Source organism: Athene cunicularia (genome assembly GCF_003259725.1).
Source record: "Athene cunicularia isolate RWA chromosome 7 unlocalized genomic scaffold, athCun1 chr7_part1, whole genome shotgun sequence".
NCBI lineage: Eukaryota > Metazoa > Chordata > Aves > Strigiformes > Strigidae > Athene > Athene cunicularia.
Window position 1 is genome coordinate 12047470 of NW_020799107.1, and position 26542 is coordinate 12074011.

Genomic DNA, 26542 nt, shown 5'->3' on the forward strand with positions numbered 1-26542 from the left:
AACTCTTACCTGAACAGAAGGAGGTTTCTAGCTACCCCTTAGATTGCTGCTCTCATTTACTGGCCTGGGGAAATTCTAAATAAGTATTTTTTTCATAAAGAACAAGCAGAAAAAAATCTCATGTGATCTCTTCTGAGCATCATTTTAGAAAAAGGGGGAAAAACATCAAAGAAAAAGGTCAGGACAGCCATATGCTAGTGTCCCAAGTGTTCTGCAAAATGCCCCACTGTTCCCTTGGCCACAAGGTAATCGATAAGGATAGGCCACAGCATGAATTTACACCTAGCAAATTATTTATTTCTGTTCAATTGATGCTTCTGCAGGGCTCTTTGATGTGATGCTGAGATAATATGCAGATGGGCTTCTGGCACAGATTTCTGGGGTATTGAGAATGTTGCAAATATACCCTCCATGTAAAGCAGTGGAAAACCAAATAAAAACATCACAGAATCATAGATTGTTTTGGGTTGGAAGGGACCTTAAAGATCACCTAGTTCCAACCCCCTGCCATGGGCAGGGACACCTTCCATGAGCCCAGGTTGCCCAAAGCCCCATCCAACCTGGCCTTGAACCCTTCCAGGGAGGAGGCAGCCACAGCTTCTCTGGGCAACCTGTGCCAGGGCCTCACCACCCTCCCAGGGAAGAATTTCTTCCTTATTTCTAATTTAAATGTACTCTCTGTCAGTTTAAATCCTTTACCTCCTGTCCTATCCCTACACCCCCTGATCAAGAGTCCCTCCCCACCTTTCCTGTAGCCCTTTTCAGTACTGGGAGGCCGCTCTAAGGTCTCCTCGGAGCCTTCTCTTCTCTGGGCTGAACACCCCCAACTCTCTCAGCCTGTTTTCATAAGGGAGGTTCTAAAAAAAAACCCAAAAAGTATCTTCCCCCAAATCTCTTGTAAAATCTCTATGTTCAATGGATAAAGGAGGAAGACTTTAAAACCTCAAGTCTGAGACTTTTTTTTCTTAGGGATATTAATGTAACCTCATTACTGTCATACATTTAATCTGAACCAATACAATTTCAATTCTAGCTTCTGCAGAGCAATTCTAGTTATACAACTGCAAGCTACATATATTGCATATGCCCACCTTCTTTTCCTGTAAGATACTGCCCCAAAAAGTAGTAACATAAAATAACAAAAATTTAATAGACAACTTCTGATACTGCACTTCACAATCTTGAGATATAAAAATAAAGATAAAAAATGTTAAAAAAAAAATAATATCTTGGCATGAATCAAGGTGAAGAACTTAAGAATTTGAACTTTGATTTCACACCCCCCCCCAAATATGATGATCTAAGATTTCAAATTCATGATGGTTGTGTGTCATACAGACGCAGGAAGGGTTTCCTGCACTTCGTATTAACTGTGCTCATCCAAGTAGATGCTGTTATCTGTAGCTTCCTTTCAGAAACATACAGAGAACATCTCAAAACATACTTCTGGGAGACAACTGCAGCTATACAAATGCATGCTCCAAGACTGTAATAACTCCATGGAGCCAGCTTCCTGACAAGACAAAAAGTTCAGTGAATGGTTTTCCATACTGATGCACTAACACAACAGAAAACCCCAGAAGCAGATAAAAATTGAGTATTTTGCTTAAGGACACTTACAGAATGTCCTTGTAGAGAGAATGATATTTTCTCCAGCTTAGGAAGACACCTTTTACTCATACTCCTTATTGAGATAAGGGTGTGTTTCATCCAAAAAAATATCTTATGTGAATAAGATATCCAATTAAAGCTCTTAGTTTTTTGGAAGTCCTCCTCAGGAAGACCACTTTTAGAAATAGCTAAAGCATTCATCTGAAGTAATTTCTTTTAGACCAAAGAAAAGAAAGTGTTAGGAAGCATATTTCAGTTGAGTTTACTGTTTCAGTCAAAGAAAAAAGATGCATGAAGATTATATTTTTAGGTTTGGGGTTTTTTTGGGGGTGGAGGTGGTGTTTGTCTGTTTTTAAACACGATCTAAGTTCTTTATCTCCTAATAAAAATGTTCTGTAACTCCTTCAGACTTTTCTGCTCCAAAACCTCCTACACTGCTGGGCTTTGTCAGCTTTGCCAGAGATGCACCATTAAGCCATTGTCACTTAGGGGAAAAATAAGTGCATTTGTTGTTATATTATGTACAGTTATTTACAGTCACGCATGGTACACCAGCATAGCAGCAAAAGAACATTTCTCTCATTCACAAAAAAACGTAGTTGAAAGGCCAAGAATAGTAAAAATTCTTCTGTAACGTTTTAATGAGAACACTTTTCTCCACAGATTATCAGACCTTAACTATACCGCAGCAACCTCGCAGCGCTTTGCCAGATGATCACTGTATTTGACTATTTTTGTGTTTAAACACACTTTAATAGTAGCTCAGGGTTGGAACAATCAGCACCTAGTAAGAATAATCAAGCCATGCAAGACCTTCAGGGAGCTCTTCTAGCTCCTCCTTTTGCTTCTCATTCCTCCATTTTTACTTTCCCTCATTTGTTTTATACACTTCATCTCCTTTGTCTGACCCCTCCCTTCTGACCGGGCCTTAACTCTTGGCATCGGTGTTACCGGTATTCTCTTCTTATTTCTTCGTCACTGCTGGTTCAAAACAGGAAAATATTTTGTTTGCTTAGTCAGTGTTTGGAAGAAAAATATGAAACACAAGGTATAACTAGACTAGCATATAACCATATATATTTAATAAACTTTTAATACAAAAGCTCTGATTAACTCTTCTATACCATATTTTAAAACATACAAATTTTAATGTGTGCATCTGAAATTTCTGCAGTCGTCCCTGTGCTCATGAGAAAAAGTCACCTTCAGAAATTATTACATAGTTTATTACTGTGTAAATAAACACATCTTACTCATGTTTTCTTCATCGTCTACATCCATTGTGAAATATTTTTGCTGGTTTCTTGGCTGGCGGAGACTGCTTCTGTCTGGAAAACAGAGAGTGGGATATTTAAGCTTTAAGGTACCAACACAAGATAAAGCATTAAATCTCCTTTAAAAGCAGCAGCCTGGGCACCGGCTTCGCTTCGGGCTGTCCACAGTTTTTGCTCAATTTTCATACAGTATTTCTCCTAAGTGCCTATTTTTGTAGCTGACATGTACTCTGCAGAATTGCACCTTTGACAAGGTTTGGGGTTTTGTGTGATGAGCTAGAATTTTATTTTACCTGAAGTATGTAAACTACCTTATCTCACTACTTTTTTTTTTTTTTTTCCTAAAAAACTCCAAAATAATGTCAAATCCACTCTGCAGGTTACCACACAGACAATTCAAGCAGTCAAAACACCAAGGATGCAGTTTTTAACTCAGCACCAAGCTGATGAGTGTCTGCTTGGACTGGTTAAATCCTGACCCAAGATCCTCCTAGTACTGAGAGGATCATCATCAACTGAAAGATGTAGCCCCATATCAGGCGAAGGGTAGAGTGGGTATGGTAATCCTCTCTCCTACATGTGGATTCCTTATTAACTGATGTGTCCAGATGATATTACATATAGGTTATCTGGCTGTGGGGAAACAGATTTTCTTAGCCACAGGGACTTTCATTTCATCAGGAAAGACTGATCTAAAGGTGAGTATGAGCACCTGACAGGCAAACTCTGTAATCTACCTAGCATTTGGTTTGAAAGCAGGCACCACTTTTACCCAAATCAAAAGTAATACTTTAAGGGTGATGAGTTTTATGGTTTGGTTTTGGTTTTTTTATTATTACAGGGTTTTTTTTCCCTGAAAACTACTCAAGTACCTTTCTAGGTAATTGCTCCAATCTCATAATGCTACAAGTGCTCCAACAGGAAGCACTGAACCCCAAAACCACACAGGGATTTATACTTTCAACAAAAGATCCATTATTACAGCAAGGAAAAAGTAGTGGAGCATTAACTGGCTTTGCATTCTTACACTGGAGTGAATCAAAATGTGGGAATTTGTCTTGTACTTGCCAATCTGTTGAATTTTGTGCATCTGCTCTTAGCTTTTCTGAAGGATTAACAACTAAGCGTTGAGCTTGCTACGTTCTGCATTGCAATTTTTTTTAAATATAATGCATTCTTTTTCTGCCAATTCTTTACCACAATTAAATGTAAAGTCCAGTACAAACGTGAAATTGTTCTGTGATAATCTAGTCTCATCTAACATCTGTAAACATTGAATACTTTTGCTGACAGATTAAATTAAGATTGAAGTCCTACTTTTAAGTGTGTCTTTGATCCTACTCCAAAACTATTACAAATAGACTACAGAAATCACAGGGCAAAACGTCAACCTTCTTTTGTTATTTCCAATACTACAATTATCTCCCAGCACAGTTTGTCATTTACTTAGCTTACGTTTACCATAGTCAGTATCAATTCTAATTATCCACGGACATTTTACTTACACTGTACATATCTTAAAAGTTAACAACTGCACAGATGGCTTTGGGTAAATGTTCAAGATACTGAGGACTTGGCAGAACAAGTGATACCCGATTCAGCCTGAAGCTGTGGTCACATCTGATTCTTGCCACCGGTATCTCACTACTGGTACCACTACAAACACCTGGGCACTGTGGCTGGGAAGAAGAGAGGCACAGTGATGTCTTGAGGGGATACTGCCAGGAATGGTTACACCTTGTTAAACCAAGGGCTGAGGCTGCAGCTGGAAGGGACAGGGAAAATGAGGAGGGAAGCAGAGACCATTTGTGCCTGCAAAAGCTGGAAGGTAGATGGTTTGTTCTCACTCTGCTGTGTGGGCTGGCACAATTTACAGCACTAAAGTGTTTGCTCTATTATATTACATTTGCCCTTCCCGCACTGAAGACACACATCTGTGTCTCTCATTCAGCTGCCACCATCAAGTATTTAGGAAATTCAATGCTTTGAGATTTCTTTACGTGTCAGCACTGGTGGAAATCAGACAACAGAGTCGAAAGTTATCAAAAACCACATAAACCAACATGGTCACTTGATAAGGTTGACGGAATAAAATCAATGCTCATTTTAACACGGCCAAATGCCTGCTCTGTAACAAGGAATTTGTTCCATCTCTCTTTACATCCATTGTGGGAAAATCTAACTTGAATTCCACTCTACATTAAAACTGTAGTCAGCTTTACCTAGTAAACAAGAGGCAGAACTTTGCACTGATGTTGTTGTTAATGAACAGATTGCATACTACAGTAATCTGAGTGCATAATATGTAATTACCAAGTTTTGCAAAAAGAAACTAGCCATTCCACCCCTTTTTCTTATTTTAGTAGACACCATGCAAACCATGCAGAGGCATGGTGCAAATCCTGAGTCCAGGCTTAAACGCCAAACATAATGAACTGCATTGTTCTGTTTTGTTCTTTAAGTCAATTTGGTTTTATCTTTGCTAACTTAAGAAGAACAAAAAAATTCCACAAAAACTTCCATCCAAGAACGAAATATACATAGCAATGCAGCTGATTGCTCGACAGTAGTATAACCCATGGGGATGATGCATCTGCAGTCCTCCTCCAGCACCCCAGCCACCCCTGCAGCCCAAATGGCTGAACCACTGATCTACTGATTCACATTCACATCGCTGATCTGCCAGGAGATGACATAGGGGCAGGATCACTGCATGACTTGTCTAGTGAAACTCACTTTAAAAAAAAAAAAAAGGTTTTGTAAAATTGCAACCACAGGCACATAGGTGATTAAAATGTAAAAGAGTGTATCAGAAACATCAAGAAACTTGTAGTCCAAAAATAAGTATCAGATACTGAGAAATGAAGAATGTTAAAATATACATATAGATGTGTGAATCTGCAACTTTAACATCCATGCTAAATATTGTTATCCAGTAATTTAAAACAATGAAATCTGTTTATCCTCAACTAAACAAATCCTCAGCACACTAATAGTTGCAGTTTTAACAGCTTACTTTTTACAGCAGGTGCTAAGCAGCCCATACTGAAAATGTAAAATATGCCTTTAGCAATCATTATGCTAATTAATGCTATGCCTCTAATAGTAGAATGAGAAAGAAATACATCTCTCTGTGTGTCACCATTTCACACAGTTTCAGAAACAAAGCCCACATGCCTGCTGATATCCTGAATCTTCTATCACGACCACAAAGCGTTTATGATGATCCCAGTTTGTGACCTGAATGACTGTCTTTGCTTAGGCAAGACGATTCCTTTTCACTCCCCAACCCTGTCTGGAGAAGACACTGATTTACATAACTAAGAGGTTTCTGCACAAACAGGGAGGAGAGGCAGTGACAAAAGATGCAAAAACACACTTCTGATCACAATGAAGCTGTTCAGATTCCCCACTAGCCAGACAGCATAAACTCAAGCAGATCAAAAAAATATGACAATTAAAGACAAGCAACTCCTTGCTAATTTTGTCACCAACAGTACAGAATTTCAAGAGGCACAGAGCTAAAATACTTGACCTGCACATATGACTTCTCCCAAGACTACCAGAAGCACCTAAAACAAATCACAGAATTTCCACAACTTTTTTTTTTTAAAAAAGGAAAGACTATGTACAAAATGACTATGTAAATTCCATCTTACATGCATCAAAGCTTTAGGTAAACTGTGGGTTTCAGAGTGGCAATCCCTTCCATGCCTCTGTAATCATTCACCTTGTGTACCACAACCTCTCTGCTGGTCCATAACAAATCCTGTTTTCCACGTAACATGCATATTCAAAGAGCTTCTTAGACCATTGCTTCCAGCCTGGGTACACATACATGCACTCATCCTCTACACAGCAGGTTTCTCTCCTTTCTCTATCCTTTCACTTCACAGAAAACTTGTGTGTTTCTTCACACCCAGCCCAGCTCCACCACTCTCCCACACAGCTGTAAGACTGATTTGAACTTCATGCCACACGGACATCAGCCATGACTGTCCCACCAGGCTTTCGTGTGAGCATTATCACACCAGGAATGGGGTTCCTGTGAGTACCTAGAAAGCTGTATTAGTACCCTCTCAAATCCTACCACAAAGCCCTCTCCTGCTGCGATGCCCAACAGTCCTAGAAACTGCTACCCCGGAGCAGGTCTGTGAGCCCACATCGCATTGCCAACCTCGTGATACCGTTTAATGTACCATTTATGTTTCCTCCCACACCACTAAAACTGATAGGCTTCACCCCCTAAGATCCTCATGCCTTGACGTGGCACAAGACAGCTCCAGCCCCAGTGCAAATACCGTCAGCATCAGATGACCACTGACATACTTTAGGTGGGCAGTTCTTCATCTCAGTTAAAATACTTATGACCACCTGAGGGGGATGCAGAGCTTTCCATCATGTTTTATCCCAGCTGCAGGCTACAGCAGTCACAATCCTGGCTACTTCATTTCAGGCTGGCTGGCAGAGTCCCCATCTTGTGACAGCATCCGTCCCAATGCAACAATGGGGGAACAAACAAACCAGTAACTGAAGTTGCCATAAACGAGCATGCTTTACTAAGCAGAATAAAACAAACAAACAAGTTACCTCAATCACTCTTCATTTAGATAGTTCAGGAGTCAGAAAATCTTTTTCAAATGTGTAGGTGGGAGCTGATCCATTTTTCTGACTTCAACAGCCTCTGTATTTCATCCATACACCAAAATACATCCCACTGTGCTGAACGGAGCAGCAGAGTCACCTCTACTGCTTAATATGGAAAGAATTACCAGCCTTTTCACTCCAGGTGATTGTGTTATGATGACGAACAAGAAATTGTAAATGTGTGTATTATTTAACGTTGCCACATTTGTGGGTTTTTTGCCTTTCTTGCAGTACTTCATGTCCCTAGACACACTGCCACTGGGGGCTGGAGTGGCGATGCTTGCATCAATGCCAAGTACACAAGTACAGCAATAACTGAGGAACAACAGAAGTATTTCCCGAGGAAGAATGGATGAGCGAGAAAACTGGGAAGGGAAAAGTTATTTTTCAGAGAAAGTAAAAAGAAATTCCTACAGCTTGGAGGCAACTACTTTCAGGTAGGACGTGCATGCATGAGGGCGCAGCGGGAGGAAAGGAGGACAAGATGCCCAGGCACCTTACTTTGCTTTTTGTTGAAGTGCTACACAAACAAAGTGCCAGAGACACCGGGCTGTTGAGATTTCCACAGTCGCAGATGGGAAGCAACAGACTTTGGAAAGAAGACACCACTTGTTAAAATCTGAGATGTTGTCCTAGAGCGCAGTCTGAACAGGAGCACAACACATTCAAGAGGACCTCTGCTACCAGCCAGGCTCCTTGCAACAGTTCCAGGCAGGCCACTCTCAGATGGGCAGGATCACCCCTCCGTCTGATCCAGGTCCCCATAAGACCTGGAAATGCCTGGCTCATCAATTTTTAACAACAAAGCAAGTCATGCTTCCACTGCAGCAGCGCCAGCTTGGGCATCTCTCTCACACCTGGTCACCATCCTCGCTAAAGCAGATGGACAGAAGGAGGAGAGAGGATCATGCAAATCACATAATCCTTTTTTGCTTAAAGAGATTAGAAATTAGAGCAGAACTTTTGCTAAACAGGCTTCTTTTATTTGCTCTATAAAAGCTGCTTAAATTTGCTTTCCTATTACCATAGAGAAAGTCTGATTCCAATCCTAATTAACTCTATACTATCAATAAGGCATACTAATATTACCAAAAAACTAGATTATCTATTTCATGTATTATGGACAGTATTATGAGCATTTATGTATAGCAGTTAGGAGGAAACATTACAGTAACATAAAGTAACAAAAGCAGCAACACTCATTCTGTGTAGATACACAGCTCAGATACCACAGTCAACATGTATTTAAAATCCAGCTGTGCTGAAAAAGTATAAACATTGTGTCTACAAAAGGTGAAATTTGTGTGTGTGTACTACAAAAAACAATGTTTATGCATTATAATGAAAGCACCGGTATTTTATTTTATTGTGACAATCCATATTTCATGACAAGCATGGACCGGCGAGGTATTCCGGAATCAGAATCAAATTCCAACATCTCTAAAGTATTATTGTCATGTTGTATGCCGTACTGAATTCGGGGAAGGGATGCTTGCTTGATTTCAAACTACCCCTGACAGTACTGTATATTGTACGTGTGTACACAGTACATCATGTAAACGGTATGTATTTTTTAAAAAGCAAGCATTTCAAATATGTTTGAAAAAAGGTGAGATTCTTCTAGAAGTACTGTATTCCAAAAGACGTTATGTTTTCCAAGCTTCAGGATAAATTTTCCTTGAAAATAAATTAGTTAGAGAAAGGACCTGGAAGTTTGTTGAAAAATTATTTTTCCTTTTGAGTAAAGGTTCTTTTCAGAATTATTTATTTCAATGCATCTGAAACAGTAAAATAAAATACTCCCAAGATAATAAAACGCTTCAAAGGTTTTAGGCTGTTGAGGTATTCCTCAAGACCACAGGTAGGTTCGCATCAATTTTAAAAATCCACACCACCACCATGTACACATTATGGAATAAAGATTAAAAGCGTGAGCAGGTGGCTGGAAAATTCTTATCTGTGACAAGAGTCAAGTGCAGTTATCACTGTGTCAGGCCAGAGAGATTTGGGGAGAGTGAGAGCTGATGCAGGTATGAGCTCCAAGCCTGAATTAGAAGACAGATAAGAAGAGATTAGCTCTCCTTTTGATTTATTGCCCTCAGAAATGTGATGCCCAACGTGTTCATCCCTCACAGCCCCGATGGAGCATCACCACTGTCCTAACAAACCTGGCTTTCAAAACTCACATTTGCTGCTGCCCAAACTTGGAAAGAGGTAAGGAAAATGAGCCAAGCCCACAGCACAAGCTGGGCAGCTGGCACAGCCACTGCCTTGGTCTGTGCTGTTACTCAGATGTTGCTTAAAGCTTAAGTATTTATTAAGATAAGCTTTTATATGTCTTAAACCCAAGTCTTGCTGCTTTGCTAGGTAGACTCATACCTGGCTTAATTTTTCCATTAGTCTGAGCCTTGGTGACTATTTTTGAAGCACAGTATAAAGGGACATTTTTCCCCTCTCAGAAAAAAAAAAAAAACAACAAAAAAAACCCCAAAAAACAACCACACAATAAATAACCAATGTTCTTACTGAAGTACTAGAGCTGCTAAGGAAACGTTGTACTGTACTGCCACATTTGCATTATATAGCATCAGCATAACTCCAGTGTAACGAAGGGAAATTAGTGGACTGCAATCAACAGGACTTGTAAATAATTGTCACATTATTTAGCACATCAAGCCACCTCCAGTTACTCCTGCAGCATCACTGTGGGCTCAAGGACAAAAGAGTTGGACAATTCCCATCTGAATTACTACAGAGATGATCAGTGGGCTACCTGATGTGGGCCCCAAGCAAGAAATGCTGTACAGTTTCCTCCCACTGCTGTACCAAGGGTAAACCTTCCTGAGGAGCTGAGTAATCAGCACCACTGCCCCTCAGCTGAGCATCCTGTTTCTCCAGCCTGAGGAAGAGGAAAAGAAAGCTCCTGTCTGCTAAAAGCATAGGCAAACCCGAACTCTAGTTGCATAAATATTTATATAAATTAATGTAGACTGTGGGTGGCATTTCTGAGGTTTAAAAGAGACAGAATTTACACTTAAGCTTAATTGCTGCTCAGAGGTTTACAGAGCTTTCAAAAAAACCAATAAAGAATAATTGACATAAGTATTAGTTAACTGATTCGGGTCAGTGCATATACATCATGTTACGTGTGGAATAGGACTATGGAGAAAGCCTGCTCCTTGGCTGCATGAACTGTTCTCTCTCAGGTATACTGCTTAGTTAAATCCAGGGTAGTAGAGGGGATTTTTGCTTTTAACATGGAGTGGCAAACCGAAGTCCAGCTGTCAGCTAAGTACACTCACCAAAACCAAGTGATTCTGCATAGCAGCACACCCTGCAATATTTAGACTACAAGCAATACTGCAAAAAGCTTTCCTTTTCTGAATGCATTACATGCCAGCCATGTCAAACAGGAAAACGATATCTAAATGTATGCTAATTTAAGTGGAGTCATTAAGAAGTACAGTATATTTACACTTTTAACTCTCTCATGTTTTAGGAAAAGTCCCTATTTCCCACAGAGCATTTCCAAAGATAGGAACACCAGAAGTACTTCAAAATGTACTAGCCAACACAACAGTATTTGCTTTTATTTCCCCAAGAGACTACTTGAAAGATTTTTAACTAAATGTTGGCTATAGCAAGTACATGCTGCACAAGTACAAAGAGAGATACAACTTGCGTTTCTTTTGTTTGAGTATTCTGTATATTCATTATACACAAAAAATATTGTGAAGGACGCTTTTAACAGTTATCTTTGTTTATCCTCATCAGTGAGGAAAAACTAGATACACCTTGAAAGGAGAAACATTGGGTAGGTGCTATATTTATGTTAACAGAGAATGGCACCTATGCAAAAAACCATAACCTGACAGATGAAATAAAACTATTATTAGAAGAGATTAAATGAAAGCTGCAGCTTTAGAGAAGTTCCGTATTTGTTAAAAAGTACTCTCATTTTGAACTTTGAAAGCTAAGTGAAATAAAATGCCAGATGTTGAAGGATCCTGTTCAAAATACTTCTCTTACTCTATAAATCCAAACGGAACACATTGAAGTTGCACTTAGCAATGAAGGCTCAAACCTCACCTGAAAAATTCTACATTTCCAAGCCCCCCAGTACTTTGTTTCCGCCACACAGCAAATAAAGCACTACCTTTCCGCTCCGATCGTTTCTTCCTCCTCCGTTTCCAGCGCCGCTGGACTGTGCAGAAGAGGGTTCCCATGCCGAGAGCCGCAGCTAGAAGAGATGCCATGCACGCACCTACAGTTCACCACTGCCAACCCCCTCGCCCCCTCCTAATGAGGCAGCGCTGGGCTCCCGAAAGCAGGGTTAGCCCTGCCTTGCCTTGCCCTCTCCTCACTGAGCCAAGGCCCGTTCCTCGAGCCACAGCGAACAAAGCTGAGCAAATTCTGCAGCTGTCCCTGCCCTCCGCAAGAGGCACATGTGACAATTAACCCTTTGATAAGTGAAAGGGGCAAGGAAGGACAGTTTTCTTAGAAGGACAATATCAAAGACATCCTCACTACTGGGTGTGGAATGGCAAATTTATTTGTATTTCATTACTAAAAAAGAAGAGCAATTCTTTGGTGTGGCTTCAGCCTTATACATACCTCAGGAACAAGGAGAGACATAAGGAAACATTTATACATCCTAGTGCATGAAACCAAGATGCCTTCAGCATCCTTTAAAATTGCTTCTCATGTTCTTAAGTGTGTATTTCATACCTTGCCTAGAACTGCACAAAATATATTTGTGAATGGCAGGAATACATGTATGCAAATCTCAAAGAGCAATGTTTTAGTAGCAGATATCCCATACGAGTGTTTGTATACCAGGTCTGACCAATGGCTTCCCAAATTCAACATGAACTGTAGCATTTTCCAGCCTTTTTACAAACAAAAAGAGCAACATGTGATATTATGGGATAATGAGATATTACCCAGTTTCCCCAGTCTAAGCAACCAAACCCATATTCATCCTGTGGATGCTGTGGGTCCTATGGATCAGCAGCACAGACTGGGGGTTGTAGCTATCCTTTAATGCTGCTTGTGGATTGAACCTTGTAGGACAAAAAAAAAATCTTCCAGCAGGGCACGTTTGCAGGTGCAAGCTCCACAGCTTTCTTCAGTGTGTTACTAGAGTGAGGAGACCTCTCTGACAAATCACCTTCACCTGCTCTCAGACCTTAGTTTCTCAGTATAACAGGCCCTGGCTCTTTGGAAGACAGCACACAATCAAATCTGGGTAAGTCTGGTAGGTGACTTGCACAAATTGTCATATTTTGACACTAACCAGGCTGGCATTTTTGGAAAAATATTGCCACCGGCATCTTAAATTAGCAGTACTTCACTAACCAAAAGCAACACAAGTTCACCACTGGGATGGGGTTGAGCTGCTAACAAGGAGCCCTACCTCTCTACCTCCTGCTCCCTCTACTGGCACTTGTTCTCCAGATCCCAGGTGCCAGTTTATTCACCTCCAGTCTGTGATAGAAAGCTTCTGAGATTGAGTTAACTTGTTGACTGAAATTATTTCTGCAGGACACCCAAGTGCTAAGGGCTCTTCAGAAGAGCTGAAATTCTACTTCAGCATCTATGTTAATGAACACTACTTCACTGAGGATGAAGAAATATCAGCAGAACCATCTGTGCTCAGTTTACACAGATTAAAAAGAAGAACTTGCCATGGTGGAACAAACCATCAATGCCATGGTCATGCTACCACACATTCACTACCATCAAGAAGTCCAGGAGGAAATGGGTCCTCATCACCATCTAAAACCAACTCCCCAAACAAGTCTTCCCCAGGGAAAAAAGGTGTGATCTTCCTTTGCAGCAGACATAAGGTCAGGCATTTTCTTATGCTTCCAGCATCTCTCCTTCCTTTATTAAACACTGCCCACTTAGGCTCACAGACCAGAGCCATGCTCTGGATTAACACAGCAACATTTCTCCCTTCATGGAAACCAGAAATAACTTCATTTAGAAGTGATGATAGTCTGATATCAGGCCCTGCAATGTTACATCCCAACAGGCCTAGCAGTCACAGCAACATTAAGGCAGACATCAAGGGAACCCCAGCGAGGCCCACAGCTCGTGTCAGCACAGGCACCGGCTGTGCCTCAGCAGGAGCACTTTCCCATCTGACCAGACCTAATTCAAGACTAAGTTAGCAGTTCTGCACCTCACTAATTAACAGTTTCAGGCTGAGTTTGACATTTCAATCCACATTAAGCCGTGCATGACAGGGAAAAGACAAGGTGGACAAGGAGGGTATCTACATCTACATGGCTTTGAAGGAAAAGCACCATTGATATACAGAGAGAAAAGGGGCAAAAACACTCCTTAAGGAAAAAGGAATTCATTTTGCTCCTTTAAGCAAACAGCACACATTGTAAAATGCAAAAAAAAAAAGCAGCCTGTGAAACCACTGAGCTCTTTACCATAATGCTTCCAGCTATTGAAACTTTCACCATCTTGTCCTTACCACAGGTGAGGAAGATGTACGTAACAATGTATATTTTTTCCTTCCCTTTGAGGAGAGGGAGAATGCTGTATTAGGCATTGGAAGTTCAAAAGTGATACTGCCTTCAACAATTAATTTTTCTGCCCTAATCTGTCAGAGATTTTCATCACAGGACTTGGTGTAAAGACTGAAAAAAGGACTCCTACAGATCACCCCTGTAGCTCTCCTCTCCAAAGCAGCTCTACTGACCATTGCTCCCCAAGGCAAAGTGACTCTGGGGTATGAGAATCAGGAGGAAGAGCTGAGATAATTTTAGCTTGAAGGATGACAGCTTTCAACAGACAAAAACGTCTCGAAAATCTGATTACTGACTAAGGAATGTCCACGATGCACTTAGAAAACTTAGTGATCCACTGTCTTTCAGTTGCAGTTGGCACATTAACAACAGTTTTAGGAAATAAAAAATATGCAATCTGCAATATGTATGAGATTAAATATTCGATATCTGTAAATACATTGCAAAGTCTGCATGATTAGAACAAAGCAGGTTAAAAGCTGAGTGCAAGGAGGCAAATCCAACACACCAGAACAAAAACATGGCATTCAGTTTTAACATGTGCGTTGGAAGCAGTAAATGCTGTAGCATCTTGTATTTCACAGATTCAACACCCACTGAAGCATCAAGGAGAAAATGGACTGCCTCTTCTCCTCAAAGAAAAAGCAATTCCCAGGAGGAATTTGGTTACATACCTACACATCTTATACATGTCCATCTTGCCTGCATCACTGAATTAGGAATGCAGAGACACTAAACAACTGAGGTAAATTAACCCAAGTGAGATCATGAGCTGCACAGCAAGACTGATGGAAGAGTTCAGTCCCTTCTCAATTCTCCCCTCTACCACCTAGATCCTGGAACAAAGCCAGCCTAGGTTTCTGTGGCTCTATGGCTTGTGATAGACGGGGTTTTGTGGCTAAGTATTTGCGAGTGCAACCTGGAGACCCTGTAGCTGTGGCATCTACAAGCCCTTCCCATCCAGGTTCCCTAGCACCAAGGAGGCCATGGTACAGCCCTCCTGCCAGACGTGTCTCCTTCACCTGGCACTCTTCACAAAACTCATGGGAATAATCTACCATATCTTCAGGTACACTCCAGACTCACTTCAAATCAGATAAACTGAAAAGCTGCTGGGGAAAGCAGAAAGATGACAAAAAGACTTTGATCACAGAACACAAAAGAAACTCACTATTTTTTTAAAATACATTACATGAAAAATCTCTATGCACCAAAACCACCTTTGCAAATCTCATTTACTTATAGATTTAGCCACTGTTAACAGCTTACATTATATATTCTTTGAAGAAATAGTCACACATCGTATTTTGTAAGCACTTTCAGTTGTTTTTTGCTCCCACATGCAATTCATGTATTTTTCAAGCATGAGGATGGCATTGCCAACCAACAGCAGTTTTCCTTCAAGTTTTGTGTATTGCAGCAAAAATGAATATTAATTAGCAGCAACGGATAGAATTTTTATAGGTTAATTACAGCCCAAGCATTTGTTCAGCACAGTGAATCTCAAAACACAGAGTTGCTGGCTGCACACCAGAAATCCCAAGAGCTCTGATACCATATGCCTCAGCTTGCAGTTCAACTCCTCAGGTGATTAAATCCACTCCAACAGCACCATCTACTGTTACACTACATCAATAATTGATTTTACACCTATTGCTCTCTTGACCAAGGAATTCTAGAGCCCAGCTGCAAATTAGAAATAACTTAAAATGCTTGCAGATTTATTCGACAGTAAACTATTTTGGAACACAGATTTACTATGAAGTTTTATATCCTTTGTCTGTATCCTTCTTACTGGCTTACTTTGAGGACTGAACAACTAATTCTTAATATATGTTACTTCTGAAGGACTCCTCAAACACCCATGACTGTCAAGAAATGTATTTAAGATGTGCTTCCAAGAAAAAAAGTGGTAACCATTCAGAGGAGAAAACTGAGCAGCCTAGATCTCCCAGTAACCATTTAAAATAAAAGTAAATAGATGGGGCTACGAATTGGTGCTAAGAAAAATAATAGCTAACTGGAAGAAAAATCTAAAATAGTTTTAAAGGACGTTAAAAAAGCTTCAAAGATCTTGAAGTTATTTTATAAAAAGAGAAAAAAAAAAAAAAAGAGTCATGCAGGTAGGGTGATGTTTCGCATTAGGAAACAGACTTACAAATTGGACATACTTCCTCCTTTCCCACCACAATCAGTTACAAATCTTGGCTCAAACACTTAGCAAACTCTCAAGTCCTACATGCCAGCTTTGCATATTTATTTTATTAATATGGATTGGATACAAACTTGCAGTCAGAAGGGTAAGTAATTTTTTGTAACATATTGACTTGATGCAGTCAGATATTTCTTAACAATATTTTTTTCCATTTTTAAACTGTATGATTTAATATCTTTGAAGGGATTTAGTGTACAAACAAAAATCAAAGAAATATAAAGTAATAAAGTTTTTAATAACTCTAAATATATTAAGATTAATTCTCTCCTTTGAGTTATGATCCAAATGTATCAATCAGAAAACAAAGAATCTTGCTATATATTTGCAAATATGATGTGCTTACCTTTTTAACTGAGACACATGTTGATTTTGCAACCTACAAAAAGAGGAAACACAATTAGTATTTTTTTCTTTTACAAAGTGCATTACAAATGGCAACTCCTGACCTTAGAAGGGACAAATGTCTGATTCTGTAAGAATAAACAGTACATACTGCACATACACCATCATAGAGCCAACTCCCCTGTAACCCCAGCAAAGGTGAGGGGAGAAAAAAAAAAAGAAACAAAACTCCAAAAGCCCAAGACCCAAGCCATGCTTAGTACTTGGGGCCAGGAGAAATGTCCCACAGGTACAAGCAGATAGCAGAATGCAATCTGCAATCTCTGCACATTCTAGGAGAAGGGGTTGGCAAAAAACCTGGCCAATAATGGCTTAAAACTAGAATCAACTTCTCTGTTATCACAGCCAACTTATCCTGAAAGTAAATCTAAAGCTGTCATCTTGTTAGATTTTTTTTTAAATTTAGATCTTAAATTTTATTTTTAGTGGTTCATTTTAATCCATATAAACATCACCTCACACTACAACCCCCTTTTTCAAACACCAGTTTCTTCATACTACTGGCATCAGCTTGCATCCTCCTGAAGTGCCTGCAAACATGGAATATCCCCTCAACTTTAACTACCAGCAGTGGGGTAGGCAAGAAATGGCAGCTGTAGGGTGAGAAGGATACAGGATAACAGGAAGGACTAATGCTACAAGAACTTTTATTTTCTTTCCATTAATAGATACAAACCGCACAGCTGTTCAATCAGGAACAGATGGCTTTATTTTTACAGATAAACTCCCAGTTATAAGAAAATATTTATGTGACTGTCAGTGTGAAGATACACTATTCTAAAATGGTTCAGCAAATCGCAGAAGCTATTTCCAAAGCAACAGAATATTTCAGTCAAGCAGCTACATTCTGCAAAAACACACACACAGTCCGGCACTTGATAAGAGTGGGGACACCACCTGTACCTGTAAAGGATTTTGATATTTGTACCTTGAAAAGACAAACATTATCTGCTGTTGCACTGCCCACAAGAGGGTGCTGGCACCCTACAAAAACTTCCACTAATTTTTAAGTTATACAGCATGCACAGCATAGCTATGGAGAACACAAACTGAAGGATGCATATGTTGTATCTGTTTTGGTCAAGCTTGAAATGCTGAGGTTTCAACCCCAAAGGTTGACATGTGGATGATTCCCACAGCCCTTCACAAAGGGGGGGGTGAGTTTGCCTTTAAGCTTCCCTCCAGGGTGTGGCCGGCCTTGCAGGGAGAGCCATTGGGTAAATGAGTCCCAGGTGTCTGCATTAAGTAAACAAAAGTCAGGTGTCCCACTTCGGGATAAAAGCTGGGACCACTTGCAGGGAGGGGCAGTGTCTGTCTGTGAGGTGGATGCACTGTGTAGAGTTCCCTGTTGGGGAAGGACCTCCTGCCTCCCTGGGGCTGGGCTCCAGTCAGCTCTGGCTTTTGTAAACACAGGCTGTGTAGAGATTCAGTGTGTGGCTTCCTTGGTCTTATGTATTTAGTTTGTTGACTTGGTTGTCTCCTGTCCCTTCTATGGGAGACTGCATGTCACCATTTATTCCACCTATTGTTGGTCGTACAGTGCTGTTGTTGGGGTCAGTGGGATTGATGTCAATTATGTATAATCTGATTGACTTGTTTGTACCCCCAGCACTCACCCATGTACTGGCCCTTTTGTATCAAATACAATTTGATTATTGGTTCATCTTTATGCTGGCTGTGTCCTTTATGCTAGGCCTAATAATTGGCAAAACAAAGTTAAACAAGAAGGGATCTGACACAATATCTAAAGTCCATATACACTAGAAGACTGCATTGATTCAATCTTGGTTTCTTTCAAAGACATTTTAATTTCCTAACGCTTCATGGTGGCATTTTTCAATAATCCAGAAAAATATGCCAATAATACATTGGCCTTAGCATGAAGTAATAAAATGCCTAGAAAGCTCAATGCAGTGTCAAGTGAAGTCAGCTTCCCACGCTGCAATGGACTATACTCAAGCCTGCCAAATGGGGATACAGTATTTACAACATGATGATTTACCATTTCCTTTAATATTTTCCCAACCTAAAAGCCCCATATCCACAAGAAAACCTCTCCCAAACCCTTGGAATATGAGCTATAAACTATGTATGACATGAAATTCCAGTATTTGTGGCAACATCCATTAAAAAAATACATTTTTTTAAAATGAGTTTTTGATAAGTCTTTCTATGTGAGCATTGCTTTAAACAAAGTTGTCATAATCCTGAGACAATGCACACTAGTAGTTTTTAACTAAGTTTTTATATTAGTATAACCTTGAGTTGTTGTAGAAATTGTATTCCTTATAGACTCTATTATCCCAGTTGGTAATTCCCTGAGTTTCAAACAAACTAAACAAACACAATTCATGAAACTTGGGACTTAAAATAAGTTTACCACTAAGTACAGAAAATCCTTATATATTGACAGCTGCAAACAGTTTTACAGGGTAAGAGCCAGCCCACAGGCATGATGCTTCCCTGGTGAAACTATGATTGTCATTTTAATACGGGTTTTTTCTCCTGCTACAGACAACAAAGAGTACAATAAAGACTTCAAAAGTAAGTCCAAGAAGAGTTGTTCTTTTTCATCACATGGCTGGAGTAACAACTAGAAAAGAAAACAAATGGAAACCAATAAACTTTTGGACAGCTTCATTTCTAAACATGACTAACGAGTTTACACAAAAAAGTTTGGAAACACACCCAACACGACTTCTGCCAGGGCAGCAAAGGATACTTGCAACCCATTTGAAGAACAAATCATAGTGGACATTTAGGACTTTCTGAAAATACTAGTTTTTTAAAGTTGAACTGAAAACGTTTGGAGGCAATGAGAATTGAAACAGACATATGATAACTAACTTCAGCACACAGACTGCATCTCACATGTATGAAAGAGCATCTCTAGTTCCTTGGAGGTAATTTGCTGGCTCTCTGTAAGCTTCTTTATGAGAAAGGCACTAAGAACTGCATCCAGCTAAAATTTTGAGGTTTTCATTGGTCAAAGAGTTCTAAAATATTTGAGATAGAAGGATTTCAGGGCTCTCCTTAAGCAATGAAGATCTCCTTCCTTGAAGGCAATGAAGGTCTCCTTGGCTGAGCAGGTGGTGGGGGTCATGTGACAAACTCTCCAGCTGTCACTGCCACCTTGCCCAAAAACCCTGCCCCATCCCAGGAGCCATCAGCCCATCCCAGGCCCACCTCCTCAAGCACAAAGAACTAGAGGCACACCACCAGGCAGGGACACAGAGTCAGAGGATGGGGTGCCCTGTCCAGGCTCCTTCACAGGTAGCTGCAGCCCCAGGTCCCAGGCATGACACCCATGAAGAAGTCAAAGGGAATAGGCACCCCTGAGTTGGGCACACACACAAATGCATCTGTGTTCCCCTCCAGTAACTTACAGTGATTTTTCCAACATACTTTAAATTTGCAACATGCTAGAAGCATCGATTCAGTTCTGTAAGATCTTGGGGAAAAAAGGATGGCCAGTCGCAGAGCCCTCCAAAACACTCACCCACAAGGGCCAGGAGTCCCACCTTGAGACACAAACCTGCAAGAACCACCCAAACACAACGTAACTATCTGGAAGCACTCACTATAAAAAACACTATTTCCAATCTTTACATAGTTACTTTCCTATTTATTTTATTTTTCCGGTGTTGAAAACCACAGGTAAGCTGCTGAGGCATCTCAGCTGCAGGTGTCCACGTGATAAAAACCACAGGTATGTTAAATCTGACATCCTCTGTCCTTCCAATTTTACCCCTGGCTCAGGAAAGAGCACTGTTTAGAGGTGGAAAGCCAACTGCATTGCTCAGCTCATTTTTGCTCAGTTTACACCCTGACACAGATTGTGTCAAGATGTTTCACAGAGAAGTCAAACAAGAAACTCAAAAGATGGTGTATTTTTCATGCAGACACAGCCATGAGTTTTGCTAACTGATTTGCACACACACGCACACACACACCCCCACCCCTGGCACCAGAGAAGGTAGGTTTTTTATTAATTATGCTTGCCTCTCAACCCTAGATTAAGGCAAGCAGCTGGAAGAAACCTTTACTCCAGCCTGAACTATCCATCCATTCCTCTGCTGGGACATGGGCAAGTGTCAACATACTCCAGTTGCAAAGCAAATGAAGATGACTGGGACTTTTAGGTTGGTTGTATTTAATTTCTAGAATTTGTCCCTCCGGGTATTTTTCTATGCCATCTTCAAGTGGTGGACTTGGCAGTGTTAGGTTTACAGTTGGACTCAATGATCTTAAAGGTCTTTTCCAACTTACATGATTCTATGATTCTTCTCCTTCAACCAGAAATCTTTCCTGCTTCAAACTGCCACCACCGGTTTCCAAAGTGTGCCTCCAGTTTGAGACCAGCTGTGAACAGCTACCAGGGCTTTGCTCCCACTCCTCCTCCTCTCCCAGGGAACATGAGGAAGAGGTGCCTTCACAGTAGATTTTGCTCCTGACCCCAGAAAATGATAGAGATAGCCTGCAATAAAAGAAATTGTATGTCTTTGCATACACAAAGGGGATGAGTCTCTGCCAGAAACTGTAAGTTTAACAGCACAACTACAGAACTGAGTTTTCCTCTGGAAATAGTTTTTCCATCTAGATATGAAGAAACAATTTGACATCTATGATGTCGAATTTGTCAGCCTGAGTTAGTGAAATAATAGCCCAAATCCAAACTACCATTCCTATATCCCTTCTGAGCTGCCCATTTGAAATTCTAAAATAAATTAAGAACAACTAGCAACCAATCATCATAATGAAAAAAAAAAAGTTTAGGAAAAAAGGACATAGATGCTGCAATTAGAAAAAGCAGTAAGCGCAGTTTATACACAATGCAAAGCTGTCAAATGTGTCTCCTTCCCTTGGCATAAAACAACTTTTTTTTTTAACTTGTGTATAGAAAGTAACTGTTTGTAACACACTGAAACCAAGTTCACTGACAGTTCAAAAGCAATAAAAATTCAGCAGCTATTAAGCAACAGGAATCAGGTTAGTAACCATGGCGGGAAAAAAGTATGCTACTCCATGAAGTAATATCCAAGCTATTACTGCTTTTGCTGCAAGTATCAAATAAGATTACATTCATCATTTATTCTAGAACACTCAAATATTCAAACCTGTTCAGGAACAAATACAGACCCCTGAATTAGTTTTTTAAACATTCTCTCACCAAAAATGGTTTCATGTATACACATAACATCAGCAAGGAAATCTACATTTCTAATTTTTAATTCTGGGATCCCCTACATTTGAAAAATTATATTAACAATGTGTTGGTGCACTCATATTTATAACAGCCTAAAGCCTTAATGTAAAATTTAAATTCTGAAACAACATTATTTCAAAATCAAAGAGTTTAATGCCACTCCTGCTTTCTACAGGATCATGACATCCTATGTATAAAAACAGTTAACCTTAGAAGAGAATGTGACTGAAACCAAAGAAATTATTCACAGGAGCAAAATTACTATAAATGTTTTCAAATGAATCTAGGTTTTAATCTTGTTCATTATTTCACTATAGCTAATGTTTAAACATTTACATTACTCATTTAGCTGTTTTAAACATTAGTCAAATTGAAACAGTACAATAGTGCAATCTCAAGACGAGCAGCAACTTCTGAAAGACGAAGGAATTTAAGAAATCAATTGAAAGTAATTTCTCTGTTCCGTATTAGTATTTTTTAGACAATGCTACAATAAAAAGATTAGTGTGGACTACAGACAGACCGTGGATGAGAATTTAGGCTAGAGGACAGGCAGGGATGGGACAACAGCAACCCAGCTGCACCAATTCTGGCTCTGGAAGATGCTCCACTTAAGACATGGATGTTCCTGCACCAACTGAAACAGCTGCTGAAAGCTGTTGTCTCTGCTACAATGAGCAACCGGGGGGTTCTGCTCAAAACATCCCCAAAAAACCCACCTGTAAAACCTCCTGCATTCTTGTTCTACATATGCTCAGCGTATACTAGAGGAGTGCATCATTTGAACAACAGCAATATTTTTAAGATTTCTGAACAAGGCAGGCTGATTATTTTCAATCTTCCTCCCCAGGGCAAAGATGAGATGCACTTATCTGAGCATTTTATACCTTAACATTACACTTCCAAAAAATGCCTCAGAATCAGTGCTTAATAAAAAGATGCAAAATAATTATCACTTAGATTAACAGTGTTCAAAACCATGAAGTTATGTCCTGCATTAAGGATGTATCAACATCTTCTCTAGCCTTTACCATGAGAAGTCACTCCCCACAGTCCTTAAATAAATTTTATTGCTTCAGGACCACCAAAACAATGCACCTTATTCACAAACTTGTACTTTTAAATGCAGGATGGGATAGCCAAGCTGCTAATGTCAGCTGCCTCCAGCCTCCTGGTATAACAAGCTGATGCAGCCGGGAGACAAACCAGCAATCACCAAAGGTGGGATGAAGCATGCCCACACCAAGCAGCACCTGCTAACACAGGAGACACAACTTGCTAGGAGCTCCCAGACCACTTCTGCAGCCTGAAGAACCAACACGATTTATTGCTGGACTTAAAAGCAGAGCACTGAGAGAGACTAGGGTTACCTATCTGCACCAAGTGATGTGAAGATTAAAAACCCCACTCCTGTCAACAAGATCCAAGGGGCACAGGCATACCCCCACACACCAATGACTGCAGGAAAAAACATCTGATGTAGCCCAGTCAATGAATTTCATTAATTTTATCAGTGAGAAGAAGGCAACTTGATTGCAGTTTATAGCACCTATAAGAAGATAAAACAGCAGAAGAGGGTGCTGCAGCTTCAGTAAAAAGAGTACAGACTGGAAACACAACGCTAACCATTCCCCACCAGCCTGCAGCTCGTCAACAGCTTCCCCCATGGGGAGAAACAGCATGAAACTGCATCCACTGTGCACAAAAAGCCAGGAAGCACAAACTAAACCGGGAAAACAAAAATTGTGGATTGCACACATGTACCAAAAGCCAGGGCACCCAACAGCAGCAGCAAGTACTCTGCCATCCCAGCGATCAAGCACTCAAGGCTATGGTTGCTGCTGGTGCATGCTCTATTATTATTTTTTACAGAAACGTTATGCATTTAACACGGGAGGGTTTCAGAGCTCTTTAATCCTTTAACTTGCACTTTACAGGAACTCCATGCACAGGGAAGTTAAAAGACCACAGAAGAAACCCAAATCACACTGTTTTCCCAAACAAAGGAGCGGGGCGTGATTAGCTGGAAATCACACATCCGTGTCAGTTGTTTTCTCGCTGCTTCCCTACTTAGGCGTATATACCCATTTTGTGTGCCGGGCAGAGCTGGAGTCTGCGGGAGAGCAATCGGAGACAGGAGACAGGCTAACCTCCAAGGGAGCTGGGAAGGAGAAGAGTTGCCAAAGGCTGCACTGAGCCATAACCTTTGCCCTCCTCTTACACATGGGATCACTTGCATACCAGCACACCCTGCTCTTCCCTGCCACCCCAGTCTGGCTGCAGCTGTTTTCACAGCCCAGCCTTGGGGCTGGCTCACAAGCAAGGACTCTGACCTACCTGCAGGCACCTGGCAGCCCTCGCCTTGCTGCACAAGATGAGGAAAGGGGGATCAGATCCACTGTCTCAATGCAGCAGGGAGCCATAAAACACCACCCTCATCTTAAATTGTGTCTTCTTCCCTGCAGAGGTCTGCTCTCAGGCCATCGCAGCACGCAGGGAGAGCGCAGGGCAGCAGCCTCAGCAAGTCAGACTTGAAGCACCCCATGTTTATAACTCCAGTCTTGACAACAGTCTGCAGTTCCATGGTGGCAGCTTCCAAGATTTTTGTGCATGTCTCATCACTGCAATGTTTCTGAAAGAACCAGCTGCTGGACTTCTAAGAATATGAAAGTGTTACCTTTCACTTCTAAAATCACATTTCTGCTTTTCCCTCACTACAAATACGAGCAGATTTTAGGAACTTCAAGGTAACTTTTGAAAGGGCTCAACTCCCAGTCAGTCTTCTGAGGTTCTGGAAGCCTTCCTTAGGACCTGGCAGTGGAAGCTGGCTTTCAGGGATCTCTCTAACACAAGACTGACTCAAACTGTCCCTTCCAGAGTAGTTCCTTGTGTTATTCAACATTAAATATCTGTATGTTAAAAAAAAAAAAAACAACACCAACCACACTTATGGTGTAAAATCTGACTTCCAGCACCACTCTGGTGTGTGGGCAGAGTGTTTGCCATCACAGAACATTAGACATTTTACAGCCACGTTGTGCAGAAACGGTACTTACCACCTTCTTACTCAAGAAACTGTAATACATCCCCAAGTTCGAGAAAACCAGCAAGGGAAACACCCAGCAGAGTTTGGATAAGGCAGGAGGAGAGCAAGAGAGAGGGAGAATGCTGGTATGATCTGGACACAGGCCAGGACTGCATGTCCAGAACAGACCCTTGGCTTGGATTACTTGCATACAGAAAAAGGTCTGAAAAGTCTTGCATGTTGTGATTCTTGAGCAGAAACCACAACTGAAGGCAACCAGACAAAAACTTGTGAGTGTATCAAGACAGTGACTCAAGACTACAGAAGACAATTTTGATGCATTACCCCATTGGTTGAGTTGTCAATAGGTAACTCATAGGCTCATTTTCATTAGTCTTTTTGAGTTCAGGTAAAATTTGATAAGTACCTTTTAAGACAATATAATATCTCTTGCTGAGTATTAAAAGTTGTTCCTGATAGTCCAAAGAAATGAGGTTAATGACAGCAGAAAAACTTATGCCTACTTTATTTACTAACTAAATTATACAAAGTGGCCCAAAGAATCTCCTAGCAAGACAATCTGAAACTACATATATATAAGTAAGAGGGGGAGAATTAATCACTCAGTGATGAACGTTTCAGATACAGATGAAATTTTTTCTTCACTTTTCTGTGTTCCATTAAAAAAAAATTTAAATACTAGGGCTGAAAAAATTTGGTTAAAAGACTGTAATCTTGAATAGAAACACAAATGTTCAAAATGCAGCAAGCTGAAATAATGCACTTCACTGGTCCGTATGAAATACAAAACGCTTCACCCAACTTACACCCAAAACCCCACCTTGCCCTGTGTTTGTGGGCTGTTGAGCTGACGTCTGGTGCTGCATGGCTTCCCAGAGCACAGGGATTCCCATACTGCCTGTGCTTTTTTCCAGGAGCATCCCAAGTGGCTTAGCTTTACCCAGCTGCAATGCCTGCTATAGCTATGCACCAGGAGCTTCACCAGGTCTCGAGGTGCTGCAGCTCTCGGTGCAGCCACAGCCAGGCTGGCACTCAGTGAGCATTCACCAAGCTGGAAGATGTGGCAATGCAGTGCCCTTAACCATCAAGCTGTGCTTTTCCCCTCCCAGTGGAGCAAAGGCTGGCTTATAATTCAAGCTACCAATATTCAGGTCAATCCAACAAAGCCAGAGAAAAATATAAAATACAGTGTTTAACATTGAATGCAGAACTCAGCACATGCTGAAACTGAAGTAAATTTATGGCTATCAGATTTTGTGTCTACAGCATTCAGCAAAAAAACTGAATATAGGATCCAGATGATCCCCCAAATCAAAATGATTAAACGGCACAGCATGAAGGTAAGTATTTCTCCACAAAAGCTGGGTGATTTTCAAGTACAAGTCTCTTATAACATCACAGGAACTTCGGGGCTGACTCTCCCCTTGACTAACAAGTCAAGAGAAGTGGTATTTTCTCTAACTGCCACAGGTCACTCACAGCAAATCTCATTTTCCATGATAAACTGGTTCCTAGGTAGCTAATCTCTTGATTCTTATGCCAAATGCCATCCTCTTTTTTTTTTTTTTTTTTTTGGGGGGGGGGGGGGGGGGGGGG

At 40.6% G+C, this 26542-nt stretch overlaps 1 protein-coding gene across 2 annotated transcripts in view; it reads right to left on the reverse strand.

The window, feature by feature from the left end:
• Nucleotides 1-26542, reverse strand: part of ADARB1 (adenosine deaminase, RNA specific B1) — an 85050-nt gene that overhangs the window by 46739 nt on the left and 11769 nt on the right. For both annotated transcript variants that reach the window (XR_003398778.1, XM_026852355.1), the window contains exons 2-3: nt 16636-16668; nt 2865-2939 (exon numbers count right to left, since the gene is read on the reverse strand). Coding sequence is in view for 1 of the 2 variants with exons in the window: in XM_026852355.1 (XP_026708156.1) it covers nt 2865-2892 (28 nt within the window). In the remaining variant the exon portion in view is untranslated. The remainder of the gene's footprint in view (nt 1-2864; nt 2940-16635; nt 16669-26542) is intronic.